The sequence below is a fragment of the Rhinopithecus roxellana genome, chromosome 9 (genome assembly GCF_007565055.1).
Source record: "Rhinopithecus roxellana isolate Shanxi Qingling chromosome 9, ASM756505v1, whole genome shotgun sequence".
NCBI lineage: Eukaryota > Metazoa > Chordata > Mammalia > Primates > Cercopithecidae > Rhinopithecus > Rhinopithecus roxellana.
In genome coordinates, this window is record NC_044557.1 from 88,140,380 (window position 1) to 88,156,732 (window position 16,353).

Consider the following 16,353-nt stretch of genomic DNA (forward strand, 5'->3'; position numbering starts at 1 on the left):
AAACCTGATGTTGAAACAAAAAAAAAGATGAAGCAGGTCCTGTATGTTTCAGGAGACTCTTTCCCTACGTGCCGTACACAATAGCCCAACTAAAATCCAAGGATTCTGCCTGAATGCTCAGAATGGGAGTGTCTCTGCCTACTGTGCAAACAACTGGCTTCCAAGCAAACCCTGCTCCCTCAGAGTGTCATTTAGATAGATAAGGAAGTGACCATGTGCTGAACAGGGGCCATGAATGGAGCATGCACGCTCAGACACAGGTGTGCAAGGCTGACCTATGCAGGGTGCATTCCAGGCTAGTCTCTCTGCCCTTATGTGGCTTCTGCCATGGGTGGGATGGGGGAGGAGGAGGTAGGGAGTGGAATTGGAGGTGACAGTTTGAGAAGGCAAAGGCAGAGTTCAGATTCCTGTTTGGATCCTCTTGATGAGAAGGAATGAGGATTTCTTATTTAATTAATGCTACTGTTAGTTGCTAATGTATTTATTTACTCAACTCCCTTTCTCCTTCCCTTCCTCCCTCCCTCTGCATAATTATTCATCATCCTTTATATCCAGGAACTGATCTGGGGACTTTCCATACAGTGAATTTAAAAGCAACCAAGGTAGACAAGGTCTCTGCCCTCACTGGACAGAGAAGACAATAAATAAATTTGCAAATAAGCAAGAAAATTTAAGATGGGGCTAAAGAACCGGGTAATAGAAAGTTCCTGATTTGACCTAATAGGACCAGTGGCTCTCCAAAGTAGGGTGTTAAAGGAGAACAGTTCAGAGAAGGTGACATTTACACTAAGGTCTGAGGGTGGGAAGGAGCCCAGGAGGGCAGTGCATTACAGGCGGAGGTAACAGCCAGTGCAAAGGCCCTGAGGACCAGACACAGGCTGAATGCTGTACCAAAGATCTAGGAGAACGTCAGTGGGACTGGAGGGCAGTGTGTGAAGAGGAAGGTGGAGGAGTTACAGTGATGGCAGAGGTGGGGGTCATTCAGAGCCTTGGAGAGTCAGAAATTAAGATTCACTCCCAGTTTTGCTAAGAATAAACTCAACTCCAACTCCAACTCCACATTCTCCCTGTAGTTTGCTTAACTCAGAAAGAAAGTAGTTTTTCCCTTTAATTATTGTTCAAATAGTGTTGCCTTTTAATTGACCTTTCTTAGCCTATCCCTCTTTATTCTCCACAGAACCCCGTAAAACACATACACATGAACATGCATGCGTGCATGCAGCAATAACATTCCCACATATGCACCCGTGCATACACCCAGCTACACTCATATGCACACACATGCACGCCTCCGCCTCTATAAGCATAGATGTGTCCATGTAAACACAAGCGCACATGCATACACTCAGGAAAACATACATGCACACATGCCACACCCATAACCACACGCCTGCATACACCACACATGTGAAGACACCCACTCACTCACAGGCTCTCTGCCTGGTCAGAATGAGGCTGTAGCCCTTCTTGGCCTATTGGTCTTCACTGCTTCCTCATTGCCCACGTAGGGTCCAGACTCTAAAAAGGTGCTCAGGACCTTCCTGCTGCAGCGCCAGCCGTCGGAACCACTCTTGCAGAGCTCCCTTGTTCCCTGCATACGCCGTGTTGATTAATTTTATTGATTTAACAGGTATAGTCAAAATGCTGTTCGCTGTGTGGGAGGCATTGTCTAAGGCACTTGGGATATACATCAGTGAGCAAAACAGCATGTGTTGGAAGACAGGTGCTAAACAACAGGCATTATGAATCAGTCAGTTATGCAGCATGATAGAAGGTGATAGGCATTGTAAAAACACAGAGCAGGGGGAGTGGACATCACAACTGCCTTTGGTTGGGCTGAGTGGGGTGGATTGTGGTGTTTCCTAACTGTGATCTTTGCCATGGAGGAGAGCATCCCTGCCTGGAACACTTCTCCCCCAACTTGCTTCAGTCAGTTAGCACCTGGTCATTTCTGTTACCAGGATCTGTTTTCATCAGTGTTCTCCAGAGAGACAGAACCCATAGGATATACATGAGAGAGAGAGATGACAAGAAATATATTAGGACAATTGACTCACTTTATTGCGGAGACCAAGAAGTCCCGCAATGGGCCTTCTATAAGCTGGAGGACCAAGGCAGCTGGGAGCGTGGCTCAAGCCAGGTTAGAATTCCTCAGAACCAAGGAAGCTGATGGTGGCCAAAGCCTGGGAGCACATGGGGTGCAGAGAGTGCTGTTGAGAGTCCCAGAGTCCAAGAGCTGTAGAACCTGGAGTTCTGACATCTAAGGGCAGGGGAAGAGCATTCCAGACCCAAGGGAGAGTGAGAGATGAATTTGTCTTTCCTCTGCTTTTTGTTCCATCCAGGATCCAGCTAATTGGATGGTGCCATCCACATTAAGGGTAGATCTTCCCCACTCAGTCCCACAATTTGCACGCCAGTCTCCTCTGGAGACACCCTCACAGACATTCCTGGGGCAGCCCAGTCATTCTAATCCACACTAAACCACCTAGGTTTCCCTTCCAGCAGAAGCATTGAGAATAATCCATGCAATGTTTGACAATGTATAGTGCTATATGGGGATCACATAATCCAATCAAGGTGACATCCAAAATCAACCAACATGAATCCATCCCTTGTCAACTTGGCACCCATTCGCATTTCTTAAAACATATTTAATCTTCAAATAAAGATAGTGGGCTGGGTGCGGTGGCTCATGCCTGTAATCCCAGTACTTTGGGAGGCCGAGGCAGGTGGATCACCTGAGGTCGGGGATTTGAGACCAGCCTGACCGACATGGAGAAACTAAAAATGCAAAATTAACCAGGCATGGTGGTTCCTGCCTGTAATCTTAGCTACTTGGGAGCCTAAGGCAGGAGAATCTCTTGAACCCGGGAGGTGGAGGTTGCAGTGAGCCAGGATTGTGCCATTGCACTCCAGCCTGGGCAACAAGAGCAAAACTCTGTCTCATAAAAAAAAAAAAAAAAAAAAAGATAGTAACACTGTCATAGTTACATCTAGCATGACACAACTATTCTGCAACTTCCTCCAGACGGCCACATTGCACTGGCTGTGCGTCAAGTTTAAGGATGGCAGGGAAGCTTCTCCTGTGAGGCCTGCTCAGCAAAACCTTGCAGTTGCCTATGGTTGGGCTTGAGAGGTCATGCACAGGATTTTGGCCTAGAACCAGACTCCTCAGATGCCTGCAATCAGAGATAGGCACTGATTCCTGTGTACCCTTTAGCATGTTCAGTCAGCTTTTTAACACTTGCTAGGCCTTGTTTTAGGTACTTGGTCACATTCTCGAAAGCCCTATGCTCAAGAAGCTGCATTTCCCTAGATCACAGCCTGCATAACGTAACTTAGACCTGACTCTCCCACACCTGTCCTGCTATATTTTAATTATTTGCTTAATCACTTGTTTTTTTCATGACTGTTAGCTTGTTCGACCTAAAATCAAGCTGCAATCCTCTAGGTATACTTCCTAGCCCATGCACACCATCCTAAGTCCACTGGTATTCAACATATTTTCTAATAAAACCAAAAGTGGGCCAGAAATTCCAGATTCAGAGGGTGGTAAAAAGTGCAGAATTGACTGCGATAAAATTCCATTTTAACACTCAGATAAGAATATTTAAAGAGTTAAATATGCTGAGAAGAATATGTAAAGAGTTACATATTCAGAGAAGAACATTTAAAGAGTTAAATATTCTGAGAATTCACAGAGTTATGAAGTTGTAGCAGCCTTCAGGGCTTTGAGGAAGAGAAAATAACCCTTCCTCTCTATTGTGGTGGGTTAACATCCAATTAAAAATGAGAAGGAAACAAAATATACATATTTAATATGTATAGTAAATAGATATGTATATGAAATCATACTTAATATGTAAATTCAATATGTATATTGTATGAACTATATATACATATTATATATGTCTATACATTTATCTTCATTGCACCTGTTCCTGAGAATGCTGAGTTTGAAAAGTTGCTTTGAGTCTGTGCAGTTTCACAGCTATAAAGCCCTTTCTACAGGGAGCTGGTCTACAAGGCTGGGAAGTAAGAAGGGAGCTTCCAGAGGCCGAGCTGCTCCACAGGAGTGATAGACAGACACACGGAAACTAGCTCTGCAAACTCAAGTCTTCCCAAAACTCATAGACTCTGTAAGGCTCCTTCTTCCCTTGGGGGAAGAGTGATTGAGTTGGCATGGAAAATAATGATGAAATGTTCATGCTTTTTTCCTTTATAGAGTAAAAATACACTCTCCCTCTTCTGTAGAAACTTGATGAGAAGGGAATACACACTTTCTACCACCCCAGCCTTTGAATTAGGAATGGTGATTATTCCAAACTCTGGAATTGAATTCCTGTTGGTGGAAGGATATATATGTCAGAAAGAAAGAATATGGGACATATTTTTTTTCATCTTACGGGGGAAACCAAAATATATGGCTCTTGATCTAGGGAAATTTATACCTTTATCCAGGATGCCATTGTCCATGTAATAATCAATAAAAATGGTATTTTAGATAGGTTTTAATTCAAATATGCCAAAATATGACCAGATCCTAAGTCATCTAAGGAGTAAGAAAAGAGTAAAAGATACGTAGATTTATATTTTTTCAAAATGCTAATTTAAAATTTCTAAATTTCTAGTCATTTAAAAACTCAGTTTGCTTTCCACTAATGTGGTATTTATTACATTTCACTAAAATGGTCTATGATAAATACCCTTGTGTTTCTGCTAATCCTGTAATCCATGGCTTTTCACTTCAACACCTCAGTCAGTTCCAAAACAAAGCAGACTATGGCTCTGGGGGCTGAGTAGGTGGGTGGAAGAAAAGGATGATGGGCAGACAATTGCCAGAGTCGGCTGAGAACTGAGTATTTTCCTGGGATTAGGAAGAGGGGGTAACAGTTTGGAAACCTTTCACTCTTCCCCGGGTGCTTACCCTGCCATGTGCTCCCCAGGATACAGACGCACAGCCAGCTATCCCTGGACATCCGGAACTCAGAGTACCTCACCAGCATGCCTCCGCTGCCTGCAGAGTGCCTGGACATCGATGGTGATTGGAACACCCTGCCAGTGATCTTTGAGGACAGATACGTGGACTGCCCTGCGACAGGTTTGTCTGTTTTGTTTTGGAAAGACTCAGGAATAAGGCTTTCCAGTGAGATTCTGACAGTGGCCCAGTTTGTTTATGTCCCAGCGAAAGTGACACCAAATTAATGAACGATTGTGTCAGTTCGTAGAGAGGAAACAAGCTAATGGTTTGAAATGACTTTGTTTCTGTGAAATGGACAAACCAATCTAACAAAATAACAATGAAACACTTCCTCCCTGACTCCTTCTGGAGTGGAATTATCTGTAGTGTGTTTTCACCTGCAAAATAGGAACCACAGCCTGCCCATCCCCACACCAGAGTGACATGAAAATCAGATGAAGATTCTTTCTTATCTCAAATGTGCCATTCAAATAAATATGATTTCCAGGTGAACTTTAAAGACATTGAGCCAAAGACTGGGCTCAGTGGCTCGTGCCTGTAATCCCAGCACTTTGGGAGGCCGAGGTGGGCAGATCAACTGAGGTCAGGAGTTCAAACAGCCTGGCCAAAATGGCAAAACCCCATCTCTACTAAAAATACAAAAATTAGCTAGGTGTGGTGGCAGACGCTTGTAATCCCAGGTACTTGGGAGGCTGAGGCAGGAGAATCGCTTGAACCCAAGAGGCAGAGGTTGCAGTGAGCCGAGATCGCACCACTACATTCCAGCCTGGGTGACAGAGCAAGCCCCCAAAAATAAAAAAAATAAAATAAAAAATAAAGGCATTGGCCACTTGGGCCACTGTCTGTGTGGCGTTGGCACATTATCATCTTGTCTGCCTGGGTGATTTTTCTCCAGGTATTTTGATTTCCCCCATAGTCTACAGCTGTGCCCATTAGGTGAATTGGTGTGTATACATCATCCTGGTCAGAGTGAGTGGGTATGTGTGAGTGCACCCTGAGATGGGATGGTGTCTTGTCCAGGGCTGAGTCCTGCAATGGGATGGTATCTTGTCTAAGCTGATTTGTTTTCCTGAGCCACCAGGAAAGGGTAAAGTATGGAAGCACTCAGCGAGCTACTGTATTTCTGACTGATCGTGAACTACAGGTTGGCAGGAGGTGCTCCTTACAGTTTGACTTTGCAGACATTTATTCTTTGATCTAACCCACCACCACTACAACTGCTGTCACTCGAGTCACCAAATACTGGGCAAATCATTATTTGTTTTTATTAATTGTTCTTAAATGTATGTATAGCTCAGATTTACTTCAGGGTTTAATATTAGAAGTGTTTTAAGTCTTTAAATTTAATGATGGTTTTGGGATCAGAAATATGCCATAGGAACTTAACTCTTGTTTATATCAATTAGCCTATGGTAAAACTGCTTCTGTTACACATCCCTTTAATTGTATTATAGGTCAATGTTTCCAGCAACCTACTGATGATGTTAAATGAGGACTTACTGTATATGGTTTAATAGATGAATGATTCATTTCAGGGAGAAAAGATCACATGTTTGTGTGTATTGTTTCTGTATATGTATCCGGAGTGCAATCTGTTTTGCTGCTGTCACACAGAGTTTGTTAATGGACTTAGAGGTCAAGAGGGAAGTGCCCTGGGCAAGAGGTCAAGGTTCATTTCTTGTCCTGACTCACATGGCCCTGCTCCTGGAAACCCAACAAGCTAAATCGTCCTGTGCTCCCTTCAAGGATCAGAAAAACATCAGGCTCTATGCTGGAGGTTTTAGATGCTTTACCTCTTTAATCCTGTAAACAAACTCACAAGCTCAATGCCACAGAGAGAATCTGAGGCACTAAGTATAAGAATTTATTAAAGATCACAAGGTTTATTAAAGCCAATGTTAAAAGCCAACTCACTCTGATTCCAAAGTCCGTGCTCTGCCTCGCTGTCTGTGCAAGGAGTTTTAAATCATCATGTTTAAGTGCCCATCATTTAAAGGATGCTTTAAAATGGCTAAATTTCAAAGATTCTGCTACCTGAGACTTGTAGGATATTTTAAAAATCCAAGAGACTTCCAAGGGCAGTGCAACCTTGCAAACAACGGTTATTTGGTTCTCAGTTATACCCTGACATCTAGTGTCAGCACAGCGTATGGCAGTTATAAAGTGTACAGGCCAGAGAGCCTCCAAACCAACTGGTCAAAACAAGTTTAAAATATGACACCGAGACGTTTTCTTCTGTGGGGTGTGTGTGTGTGTGCATGTATGTATGTGTGTTTGCATATATATGTATGTGTATGTATGCATATGTAGGTATGCATATATACTAATATGTAAGTGCATCTTCATCAGAGTTATATGATTTAACTACAGAGAATCTGAACTGTTGGAGAAGAAATTTAAATTAATCGCCCACTATCAGAACCTCTAGTATTATCATTATTAGGTTTTGTTGCAGACTGTCTTCCAGTCTTTTTTTCTGCACGTATTAACATACATTCTTGTGAATATGAATCTTAGTCCCTCAACTCACAGGTGCAGTTATATCACATACCTCTATTTTTTAAATAAATGCATTCCCTTGGCTGGTCACAGTGGCTCACAACTGTAATCCCAGCGCCTTGGGAGGCTGAGGCAGGTGGATCACCTGAGGTCGGGAGTTTGAGAACAGCCTGACTAACATGAAGAAACTCCATCTCTACTAAAAATACAAGATTAGCTGGGTGTGGTGGCACATGCCTGTAATCCCAGCTACTCGGGAGGCTGAGGCAGGAGAATTGCTTGAACCTGGGAGGCGGAGGTTGTGGTAAGCCAAGATTGCGCCATTGCATTCCAGCCTGGGCAACAAGAGTGAAACTCCGCCTCAAAAAAAAAAAAAAAAAAAAAAAAAATCAATTAAATAAATAAATAAATTCATTCCCTCTCTCTGCCTCCATCCTGCAACATCAGCTGGAAAATCAACCTCAGTCTTTCTGGGGCTTCTCTGCCCATTCTTTTCTCACTACCTCTCATGTCAGTGCCCTGGAGTCAAACAGCAACAAGACATGGTTGGGGGAAGTCTGTCCAAACCTGCACGTTGCTCTAACCCATTGGTTATCCATATTTATGTTGTGAATCCTGAAAACCTGAGATAGGTCTCAGTTAATTTAGAAAGTTTATTTTGACAAGGTTGAGGACACAGGCCCATAACACAGCCTCAGGAGGTCCTGATGACATGTAACCAAGGTGGTCAGAACACAGCTTGGTTTTATGCATTTTAGGGAGACATGGGACGTCAATCAAGATATGTAAGGTGAACACTGGTTTGGTCTTGAAAGGCAGGACAATTCGAAGCTGGGAGGGGGCTTTCAGGTCATACATAGATAAGAGACAGATGGTTGCATTCTTTAGAGTGTTCTGATTAGCCTTTCCAAAGGAGGTAATCAGATATGCATTTATCTCAGTGAGCAAAGGGGTAGCTTTGAATAGAATGGGAGGCAGGTTTGCCTTAAGCAGTTCCTAGTTTGGCTTTTCTCTTTAGCTTAGTGATTTTGGGGGCCTCAAGATATTTTCCTTGCACAATGTCATATTTTAGGATCAGCCTCTCCTTGCAGCTTCTGTGTTGAGCTTGAGGCTGGGACTCCTGCACAGTGCAGGTGCACTCATCTTCCTGGAGGAACAAAGGCAGTCACTCTCAGAGGCAGATCTCTCTCCTCCAGTCTTCTCTCCATGGACCTCTGACCTGAGCCTTCTGTATCCCCCATACTACATTTACAGAAATATCTGTACCCCCACTCCAAACTGGAAGCTTCTCTTGAACTCCTTGATCTCTCACAAAGTATTCTGATGATTCTTTAACCCCAGATCAAAAGCATGAGTGATAAAGAACTATTTTCTCTTTCCTCAAGAACCCAGTGACCTTAATATTTATGCCTTGCCGTGACGTTATCAGATACGATTATATTCCATTCGTCCAGTGTACGGGAAAAAGGGAAATAAAAGATTTCCATTTCTACGTGAAAATAATAGCATTTGCTGGGCACGGCGGCTCACACCTGTAGTCCAAACTTCTCGAGAGACTGAGGTGGGAGGTTTGCTTAAGCCCAGGGGTTAGAGGCTACAGTGAGCTATGACTGTGCCTCCTGTCATTGCACTCCAGCCTGGGTGACAGGTGACACCCTGTCTCTAAAAAGAAAAAAACAACTAACGAAAGCCATAATAGCATTTCTTCATGGTCTGTGACAGTACCATGGTGTATTAGTATGTTCTCACACTGCTGATAAAGACATACCCGACACTGGGTAACTTACAAAGAAACAGACATTTAATGGACTCACAGTTCCACGTGGCTAGGGAGGCATCATGTGGTGGAAGGTGAAAGGCACGTCTTAAATGGCAGCAGGCAAAGAGAATGAGAGCCAAGCGAAAGGGTTTTCCCCTCATGAAACCATCAGATCTTGTGAGATGTATTCACTAGCACGAGAACAGATGGGGGAAGCTGCCCCCATGATTCAATTATGTCCCACCAGGTCCCTCCCACAACATCTGGGAATTACAGGAGCTACAATTCAACATAAGATTTGGGTGGGGACACAGCCAAACCATACCACATGGCCTAAACCATATCACATGGCCTAAACATATGCCAGGTGCCAGACACTCTGCAAAATCTGTCTTTGTCTCTGCTCCCCCAACACCCACACCATGCCTCTCTATTCTAAGACAATTGGGAGGTTCGCCTAAAACCTGAAGAGTTGGCCAGATTGTCAGATTGTCTGGTTTTGAGTCTTTCCCCCTAACGATTATTAACTGTGTGAAATTAGGCAAAAGGAAATAGAATTTCTCCTCCATAGGATTGCTGTGACTAGTGGATTGATCAGTCCATAAAACACTTAAAAGAGCAACTGGCATAAAGGCATTCTGAATGCATGTTAACTAACGCTGTTCATTAGTATTTGACTCTAAATCCATTCTCTTTCAATTAGATCCTTTGCTACTTTCATTTTTCTATAATTACAATAGTGAAACTATTTATTTGCTATTTTGGCAACTGACTGACTTCCTGCACTTTCTGTTTCCTGTCTTAACTGTCCGTGATGAATTTGATACATTTTTTTTTTAATTCCAAGAATCTATGACCTGTGGTATAAAGACCAGATGACTCATTTATACAAGGCATTCAAGTTCATCTATGGGGTGGGTTCTCTCTCTCTGTCTGACTTCACACCCCCAACACCTCACTCTTGTTCCATCCACATGGGAATGAACCAAACCTGGAGCAGAGTGTGCCCAGCCTTCTGGGCCTTTGCCCATGCTGTTCCCTGTGCTTAGTGTGGCTCATTCCCTCCTTTTCTGAAGAAGTTCATTTCATATTCCCCAGCAGTCCCATTCTTTTTTTATTTTTTAAAGACTTTTTAAAAGAGCATTTCAGGTTCCCAGTAAAGGAAAATAAAGAGGAAGATACAGAGATTTCCTACATACCTCCTGCGCCCTCACATGCATAGCCTTCTTCACTATCAACATCTCCCACCTGAGAGTTGCCTTTGTTACAGCAGATGAACCTCTATTGACACGTCATTATCACTCAAAGTTCCTAGTTTGCATGAGGGTTCCTTCTTCATGTTGCACATTCTATGGGTTTGGACAGACGTATAATGAGTGATGTGCATCCATTCTTATAGTACAATACACAGTAGTTCCATCGCTCAAAAAATCCTCAGTTCTTAGCCTATTTATCCTGCCTTCTCCCCAGTGCCTGGCAACCACTAGTCTTTTTACTATCTTCATTGTTTTGCCATAGTGCACATTATTTTGGCAGAAGAGATAGCTGTATCTGTGTATATTTCCCAACATTTTGCAAATCCCTTAAAGGCAGAGCCTGGTTCACTATTATGACTAGTACTCACTTTCCCTCCTTCTAAGCCACTGCCTAGGATAGGGATTTTTCACATAGAATATGTCAAAGTACTGTTTGTGGGACTAAATGATATTGAAGCAACATTTTTTCAAGCCAATGCAAACAATAATGAGCATATTATTATTTGTTTTGTTGGATTTCTGTTCTATTCTCAATTCATCACCTATGTACTAGCCATGATGCTAGCCTTGGGGCTATAGAAATTCACAAAACACCAACTCTTCTCTCTAGGCTTGACAACAGATGCACAAACAGATCATAGTATGGCAATAGGATATATCACACTGCATGTATCTAGAAGGGAGGCTCGAAATTTGTTAGAGGACGTCTAACTTGTGGTAGGTTGTGGGAAGGTTATCGTAGAGAGGGGGAAATTTGTTCACAGTTGCTCAAGATGCAAAGAATGTGCCCTGGTAAGGAAGAGATCCGTTATTTCCTTGCTGCAATCATAAACTCCATTCCAAGGCATCATGTCTTAATGCTCCCTGCAGTCTGTAAGCAGTGTCTCAGTGGTTTACTTCATGATCACATTCAATAGTGACTACATTGATTTAACTTCTACTAAGACCATGTGGAGGATTTAAACTTTTTAAAGAAAATAAAAATCCAGTCCTTTTTTTTTGTTTGTATATGTAAATTGAATAACATGTCACACGACTGTTTCATGAGAGCCATGATACAGACAGACATGAGAGGTTATTGTTTTTGTCCAGTTACGAATTCTTAGAAGGGAGGGAGGCGGAGAGAGAGTAAGGGGGAGAGAAGAAAGGAAAGAGGAGATGAGAGATTGAGAGAGAGAATGACTTACCTAAATAAAAATAGGAAAAGATCATCTTTGGCTCCCCACCATCTGATTATGAAGATCACAATGATTCCGGGAGCTTTCCTGTGGTCTGAATGCCACAAAGGAGAGTTTCTCTTAATAGAATTCAAGCTCGGCAGTACTTTTCTGAGAAAGTAGAAATCTGTCTTCCCTAGGTGTGACATCATCTTGTATTATAACTCTACTTTGACTTATGACTATAGAGCATGAAGTTTACTTTGAATCTTCCCATTGTAGAGTTGAGGAAAGTGACCTCTAATAGGATAAGAGCTTATTTAAGTTCCATAGTTGTCCAAGGTCTTGTCGCTGGGTAAATGGCAATGTCAGAATTTTCTAACAAAATCAGGCTTTTCTGGCTCTAAAGCTGTCTTTTACTCTGTAAATATTGTGCATAAGATGGAGAAATGCTTTAATATTTACAAGTGGGGATGATTACACATACTTTGATAAGTTAAAAGTAAAAGGATGACAGGTTTTGATAGCTTTTTGTTTGTGCGGTGTCGTTCTGACACTACCTACCCAGAGGTCGAACTTCACCATCTAAGGGCAGAATCCTCGATGAACTTTACCTTTAAATAGCAGACACCAGGCCGGGCGCAGTGGCTCACGCCTGTAATCCCAGCACTTTGGGAGGCTGAGGCAGGTGGATTGCCTGAGCTCAGGAGTTTGAGACCAGCCTGGGCAACATAGTGAAACCCCATCTCCACTAAAATACAAAAAAAAAACCACCAAAAATTAGCCAGGCATAGTGACATGTGCTTGTAATCCCAGCTACTTGGGAGGTTGAGACAGGAGAATCACTTGAATCTGGGAGGTGAAGATTGCAGTGAGCTGAAATGGAGACACTGCACTCCAGCCTGGGCCAGAGCAAGACTCCATCTCAAAAGAAAAAGTAAATAAATAAATAAATAAATAAATAAAACCAGACATCAGCTCAGGAGTTCCCAGGCCACCCATATTCTGAACAACTGGCTGCAAATTGTGGGTTTCTATAACCCCTCAGGTTCAATAATTTGTTAGAATGACTCCTAGAACTCAGGAAAGCATCATACATATAATTGCATTTTTATTATAAAAGATACAACATCCAGTTAAAAAGGAGATCCATAGGATGAGGTCTGAGGGCCCTGAGAGATAAACATTCTGTGTCCTCGGGAGGCACCCTCCGGGCACACCGGTCTGTGTCATCACCAGAGACACTCACCTAAGCCTCAGAATTCAGAGTTTTTATCAGGGGTTCATTGTGACCAAAATCAATCTCCAGGTCACTCTTTCCCAGAAATCAGGCTGGTATTACTTGACTGAATGTCTTAACTCTCTAGTCACATGATTGGTCTTTCCAGCATGGCCAACCTCTATCCTGAACTAACTTATTAGCATAAAGTGTTTAGGGATTCATCATGAGTCCCTGGTTAGCAAACATTATCAAGACCCCATAAATAACAAAGACAGTATTATCATTTGAGAAATTCTAAGACTCTAGAGACTATTTCTTAAGAATTAGGAATGAAAAAAAGCCAAATTCTTTTTTTTTTTTTAAATTATACTTTAAGTTCTAGGGTACATGTGCACAATGTGCAGGTTTGTTACATATGTATACCTGTGCCATGTTGGTGTGCTGCACCCATTAACTCATCGCTTATGTTAGGCATATCTCCTAATGCTATCCCTCCCCCTCCCACCACCCTATGACAGGCCCTAGTGTGTGATGTTCCCCACCATGTGTCCAAGTGTTCTCATTGTTCATTTCGCACCTATGAGTGAGAACATGCAGTGTTTGGTTTTCTGTCCTTGTGATAGTTTGCTCAGAATGATGGTTTCCAGCTTCATCCATGTCCCTACAAAGGACATGTACTCATCCACTTTTATGTCTGCATAGTATTCCATGTTGTATATGTGCCACATTTTCTTAATCCAGTCTATCACTCATGGACATTTGGGTTGGTTCCAAGTCTTTGCTATTGTGAATAGTGCTGCAATAAACATATGTGTGCATGTGTCTTTATAGCAGCATGATTTATAATCCTTTGGGTATATACCCAGTAGTGGGATGGCTGGGTCAAATGGTATTTCTAGTTCTAGATCCTTGAGGAATTGCCACACTGTCTTCCACAATGGTTGAACTAGTTTACAATCCCACCAACAGTGTAAAAGTGTTCCTATTTCTCCACATTCTCTCCAGCGCCTGTTGTTTCCTGACTTTTTAATGATCGTCATTCTAACTGGTGTGAGATGGTATCTCATTGTGGTTTTGATTTGCATTTCTCTGATGGCCAGGGATGATAAGCATTTTTTCGTGTGTCTGTTGGCTACATAAATGTCGTCTTTAAGAAGTGTCTGTTCATTTCCTTTGCCCACTTTTTGATAGAGTTGTTTGATTTTTTCTTGTAAATTTGTTTAAGTTCTTTGTACATTCTCGATATTAGCCCTTTGTCAGATGGGTAGATTGTAAAAATTTTCTCCCATTCTGTAGGTTGCCTGTTCACTCTGATGGTAGTTTATTTTGCTGTGCAGAATCTCTTTAGTTTAATTAGATCCCATTTGTCTATTTTGGCTTTTGTTTCCATTACTTTTGGTGTTTTAGTTATGAAGTCCTTGCCCATGCCTATGTCCTGAATGGTATTGCCTAGGTTTTCTTCTAGGGTTTTTATGGTTTTAGGTCTAACATTTAAGTCTTTAATCCATCTTGAACTGATTTTTGTATAAGGTGTAAGGAAAGGATCGAGTTTCAGCTTTCTACATATGGCTGGCCAGTTTTCCCAGCACCATTTATTAAATAGGGAATCCTTTCCCCATTTATTGGTTTGGTTTATACGATGGATTATGTTTATTGATTTGTGTATGTTGAACCAGGCTTGCATCCCAGGGATGATGCCAACTTGATCATGGTGGATAAACTTTTTGATGTGCTGCTGGATTTAGTTTGCCAGTATTTTATTGAGGATGTTTGCATTGATGTTCATCAGGGATATTGGTCTAAAATCCTCTTTTTTTTGTTGTGTCTCTGCCAGGCTGTGGTATCAGGATGATGCTGGCCTCATAAAATGAGTTAGGAAGGATTCCTTCTTTTTCTATTGATTGGAATAGTTTCAGAAGGAATGGTACCAGTTCCTCTTTGTACCTCTGGTGAAATTCGGCTGTGAATCCGTCTGGTCCTGGACTTTTTTTAGTAGGTAGGCTATTAATCATTGCCTCAATTACAGAACTTGTTATTGGTCTATTCAGGGATTCAAGTTCTTCCTGGTTTAGTCTTGGGAGGATGTATGTGTCCAAGAATTTATTCATTTCTTCTAGATTTTCTAGTTTATTTGCATAGAGGTGTTTATAGTATTCTCTGATGGTAGTTTGTATTTCGTGTGGGATCGGTGGTGATATCCCCTTTATCATTTTTTATTGCATCTATTTGATTCTTCTCTCTTTTTGTCTTTATTAGTCTTGCTAGTGGTCTATCAATTTTGTTGATATTTTCAAAAAACCATCTCCTGGATTCATTGATTTTTTGAAGGGTTTTTTGTGTCTCTATCTCCTTCAGTTCTGCTCTGATCTTGGTTATTTCTTGGCTTCTGCTAGCTTTTGAATGTGTTTGCTCTTGCTTCTCTAGTTCTTTTAATTGTGATGTTAGGGTGTCAATTTTAGATCTTTCCAGCTTTCTCTTGTGGGCATTTAGTGCTATAAATTTCCCTCTACATACTGCTTTAAATGTGTCCCAGAGATTCTGATATGTTGTGTCTTTGTTCTCATTGGTTTCAAAGAACATCTTTATTTCTGCCTTCATTTCATTATGTACCCAGTAGTCATTCAGGAGCAGGTTGTTCAGTTTCCATGTAGTTGGGTGGTTTTCAGTGAGTTTCTTAATCCTGAGTTCTAATTTGATTGCACTATGGTCTGAGAGACAGTTTGTTGTAATTTCTGGTCTTTTACATTTACTAGGAGTGCTTTACTTCCAATTATGTGGTCAATTTTGGAATAAGTGCCATGTGATGCTGAGAAGAATGTATATTCTGTTGATTTTGGGTGGAGAGTTCTGTAGATGTCTATTAGTTCTGCTTGGTGCAGAGCTGAGTTCAATTCCTGGATATCCTTGTTAACTTTGTGTCTCATTGATCTGTCTAATGTTGACAGTGGGTGTTAAAATCTCCCATTATTGTGTGGGAGTTGAAGTCTCTTTGTAGGTCTCTAAGGACTTGCTGTATGAATCTGGGTGCTACTATATTGGGTGCATATATATTTAGGATAGTTAGCTATTTTTGTTGAATTGATCCCTTTACCATTATGTAATGGCCTTCTTTGTCTCTTTCAATCTTTGTTCGTTTAAAGTCTGTTTTATCAGAGACTAGGATTGCAACCCCTGCTTTTTTTTTGTTTTCCATTTGCTTGGTAGATCTTCCTCCATCCCTTTATTTTGAGCCTATGTCTTCTCTGCACATGAGATAGGTCTCCTGAATGCAGCACACTGATGGGTCTTGACTCGTTATCCGATTTGCCAGTCTGTGTCTTTTAATTGGAGCATTTATCCCGTTTACAGTTAAGGTTACTATTGTTATGTGTGAATTCGATCCTGTCATTATGATGTTAGCTGGTTATCTTGCTCATTAGTTGATGCAGTTTCTTCCCAGCATGGATGGTCTTTACAATTTGGCATGTTTTTGCAGTGGC

At 41.7% G+C, this 16,353-nt stretch overlaps 1 protein-coding gene across 4 annotated transcripts in view; it reads left to right on the plus strand.

Moving 5' to 3' along the window:
- The window catches only part of FAM135B (family with sequence similarity 135 member B), a 366,985-nt gene that overhangs the window by 323,620 nt on the left and 27,012 nt on the right, over positions 1-16,353 (plus strand). For all 4 annotated transcript variants that reach the window (XM_030937787.1, XM_030937788.1, XM_010364503.1 and 1 more), the window contains one exon: positions 4,947-5,101. In XM_030937787.1, the coding sequence (XP_030793647.1) occupies positions 4,947-5,101 (155 nt within the window). The remainder of the gene's footprint in view (positions 1-4,946; positions 5,102-16,353) is intronic.